The 4,210-nt window shown below is 33.8% G+C and overlaps 1 protein-coding gene across 1 annotated transcript in view; it reads left to right on the top strand.

Annotated features, from left to right (window-relative positions):
- Positions 1–1,301: 1,301 nt before the first annotated feature.
- LOC140328513 (T-kininogen 1-like) overlaps positions 1,302–4,210 on the top strand; it is a gene marked incomplete in the record, with an annotated part of 27,683 nt that continues 24,774 nt past the window's right edge. Inside the window, 2 exon segments of the mRNA XM_072408173.1 lie at positions 1,302–1,563; positions 4,137–4,210. Coding sequence (XP_072264274.1) covers positions 1,369–1,563; positions 4,137–4,210 — 269 coding nt within the window.

The raw sequence follows: 4,210 nt of genomic DNA, 5'->3' as shown, positions 1-4,210 counted from the left end.
GGGGAAATGAGGCTTCATTTCATTGAAGTGGGACTTGTTATGTTATAATAAATTGAAGAGCAATGACCCTGGCACACATGGGTGTGCAGGAGATTGTTATATGAACTTTCTGTTACGTGGAAATATAAGTTATGTCTATTGTCTAGGTAATTAGTGTTAGTCCTGACAGGTTGGAAAAGTGTTGGGAAATACTTCTATGCTGTATGCTAAGTGTTTCATGTCAGTTAAACCATGTCATCAACATTATTAGAGGACACCTGAGAACTCTCTAAGAAGAGTGGTATTGTGAAGTATACAAGGTCTTTCTAACAAATAACAAGACTGTGTTTCTATCTCTTAAACAAAGCAGTATGAACTGATTATGGACACTTGCCATGAATGTTTAAACTTGTAATATGCACAACAAACAATGGTATCTTTGAAGTTTAATTTGTAAGTCACTGTTTAATGCAGTTGTGCTTCCCCTCACATGTAGAAATCACAATAAATTTAAAAGTTGAGCAATACATCAATTTGAATTTTTTTGTAAAATGTCACACCAGAGTGAAGAAAGTGCCGCAAGGAAATTTACACTGACATTCTGCAACTACTTGACCCAAACTTGGCCCTGAACCTTTTTCAGTAAGTCATCACTTATGACAAAACCTGGATCTTCCAGTATGATCCTGAAACAAAATGATTGTCAATGCACTGGAAAATACCTTCATCACCAAGAATCAAAAAAGCGTGTCAAAGCAAGTCCAAATTTAAAGCCATGCCCATCCTGTTTTTTGATATGAAGCACATCATTTTGGCAGAATGGGTTCCTGAAGGCACAACAGTGAACCAACATTATTATAAGGAAGTTTTCGCAAAGCCTAGTCAGGAAAAGACAGAAATCATTCTTCATCGGGACAATATAAGATACCCCTTTTGGATACACCCTTTTGGATCACTTGACTACACAAGCCCCATAACTAATTTAAATATGGTATAGGTTTATAGTGAAATATGAAAAAAAACAAAGGGAGAACTAAGTAATATACATTTTTCTTTGTATGTGTTTATGTATAAGAAAAGCAGAATGCAAAGCAGAAATGCCAGGGGCTTCTTACATTGCTGATCTGCAACAGAGCATTCTTATTGCAGAGCAATCTTATGGTATCTTAAATGATGGAAAAATACTTGACATTGCCCCGACTGATATGCACAGCTTTGTGCAATTCTTCCAGAGTATTTGCAAAGTTCACAGTTGGGTAATATTTGTATTCAAAGTCTAATGACCTTCTCCTATATAAGCAAGAATTGTTTTTTTATTTAATTCATCCATAATTAGATTGATTTATTATACCAGTTCAGAGTAGACTCTGCTTGTGATCCCTTCAAGCAATGAAGCTTCTCCCCATACTGTTTCTTTGTTTCCATTGTTTTTTAAATGATGCGGTACCAGTTTCAGATATTAACGTTGATTGCGATGATCCAGATATTTTTAAGGCAGTAGATGAAGCACTAAGGTCCTACAATAATAATAAAGAAGATGGGAAACAATTTGTTCTTCTCAGAGTAACAGATGCCAAAAAACGGGTATGTATTCATCAACATTTAAATCAAGTACCCTGCCATTATAGCTTCTTATTAATTTTATTATAATTCCAAATTTTTAACGGTTTGGGGTTCTTATGTATGACAGTGTCATTTCCCTTATATCAATCTTTCGGCATGGCATTATTCTCATGTTAATAATTATCCAGCGGCTTTTCACATTTTCTCATGTTGGTGAGGTTACCATGGTGAGATTGAATTACATAAATTTTCAAGTCTGCCATTTTTCATAGCCATTACAAGATTTTCATTTTGTGTACATTTATATAAATAATGGAGAATGCAACAAAAAGTGAGACTTCTGCTGTAGACGTGAGAGTTTATTGTAGTAGGGTCAAAACAAAGAAATCTGATATTGAGATCTAAACCTAGACATGCAAGAAAAATGTATAATCCAGTGCATTAATTAATCCACCACCACCACAATCCAGACAAAACTAGGATGAATTTTAAATGAACTGATAATTTACTAGGTCTGAAGAAAAGTGGAGGTGTTACCAAACTAATAGACTCCACCTTATACTACAGATTAATGAAACTAGGTAGTCAAGGTGGATAGGAAGCTCCTAATGAGTTTTTATAGGTGAAGGGTTAAATAAGTATTGTTACAGGACTGTATAGCTAGAGCTAATGTGAGCCATATACTTGTATAAGCTATATTTTCATATAAAGAGTTGTATTTCTTCTTCTTCAATCTACTCAGTTTAATTATAACCAGAAAATGGCGGAAATTCTAAATTCTTTGGAATACAATGCATGCCTTGTATGCCTTGCAATGTATCAAATAACACTATATATGGCCAAAACTTAAACAGCTGTATGTGAATAACCACCACCCCTTGTATACCTATGTGTATAAAAAGACCGCCCTGTCAAATAAAGATTAGGAAATACTCTTGTAACCATACTCAGCATGTGTGTGTGTTATTGGGGTATCTCTCCAGACGTCCGTCTCTGTGGGTGAAGGAGAAGTCAGGGTGCATTCAAGGAACTAGAAGTAGAAGCAGATCCTTTCAATAGGCAGCAATGTCAAATGTTAACTTTATTTTTTAACCTTCATTTTTACATTTGTTTGCTTAAAAATGGGATTTTTTTTAAAGTTTATGTATGTATGTTGATGCATCAGTCATTTGCAGCCAAATAGATGATATCCTCACAGTACTTACAGTATTTAAGTGCTTATGATGCACATGGACTTGTACATACAGGCTTCATCACACAATAAATATACATAAAAATATAAATGCGTGTGGTTAATTAATAGAGAGTATGATGTTTAGTGTATGGTAGAGATATAACTCTAGAATAACTCTAATAAAAAATAATTATATAACATGCATGTAGTAAAAAACAAACCTTTAGTGGCAATGTGGTGCATTGGTGCATTACAGTTCCATTTATTTTTAATTTCACCATTTATTTTCAGTGGGATCTCAAAGTACTACAGCAGTGCCCCTTCTATGGAGTATAAAACAATTGTAGCATAAAATAATGCACTATTTTTAACAAAATGGCACTTCTGTTTTTTGGATCTATTGTACATAGACAGCCTATTAATGCAGCACATCTTAACACTGGATGGAATACCCTAATGTAAATAGGTGGATTGGAAAACAATGTAAATTATTCAATTGAGCAAATAGCAGTAGTCAATAGTGCATGTAATATACTTTAATGAATTGAATTTATATTATCCCTTTTATCTATTGTGATCTAGAGCAAGGACAGCGTGGGACTAGAATAAACATGATTCTTGATTTATAAACAATTCCCTGGTCACAGATTACATTGTGTTTATGTGTTTTTTCACAGAAAGTAAACAACATAACTAAATAATGGTCTTACAGAGCCTAGTGAGGGTAGGGGGACAAAGTTGCATAGTCCGATATGTATTTTGATCTTCCATACAACAGGTTGAACCAAATTTGACAAATGACAAATCACTCATGTGTATGTGTATATATATATATATATATATATATATATGCATTTGTACTAATATACACAAAAATGAAGTATTGTTGGCCTGCTACAGTTTCATGAACTTCTTTTTTCATATCAGTAGAAGTTACAATAAGGTTTTTACAAGACACAAACAGAAAAATTGAATTATAAGATTATTATAGGCAGATGAATGACAGCAACTTAACAATAATTAGGTAACTACACATGGTCATGTAACTAATATTTCAGAGCCTAAATATTTATCTTAGTACAAGTTGTGTTTGGTTCATTTGATCATTGTTTGATGGATTGTGGTGTGTTAAGCAACCCATTCAAATAAGCCTAAATAGGCCAGGTGCTCTAACATAACAGACGTTGATGTGTAAAATAATGTGCATTACATACCTGCATTAAATGCACTGTGTTTGTGTGTGTGTATGTTGATCCCGGCTGTATTATCTCCAATATTGTGCAGCCACTCTTATAAATCACACTCTGCCACTGCAGTGGTTCCTATCCTGTAATCTACCTAAAATCATATCGTATGTTCTTATATATGTATTATCTCTCAAGCTACAATTTTGGTTCATGTTTTTTTTCCTTTCGACCAGAATGATGTAAATGATCAGATACATTATTTTATTGAGTATGAAATACAAGAAGGCTCCTGTACAGTGAAGAGCAA

This window comes from Pyxicephalus adspersus, chromosome 4, assembly GCF_032062135.1.
Source record: "Pyxicephalus adspersus chromosome 4, UCB_Pads_2.0, whole genome shotgun sequence".
NCBI lineage: Eukaryota > Metazoa > Chordata > Amphibia > Anura > Pyxicephalidae > Pyxicephalus > Pyxicephalus adspersus.
Note: the sequence above shows the minus strand (reverse complement) of the source record. Positions and strands in the feature narration are given on the sequence as shown.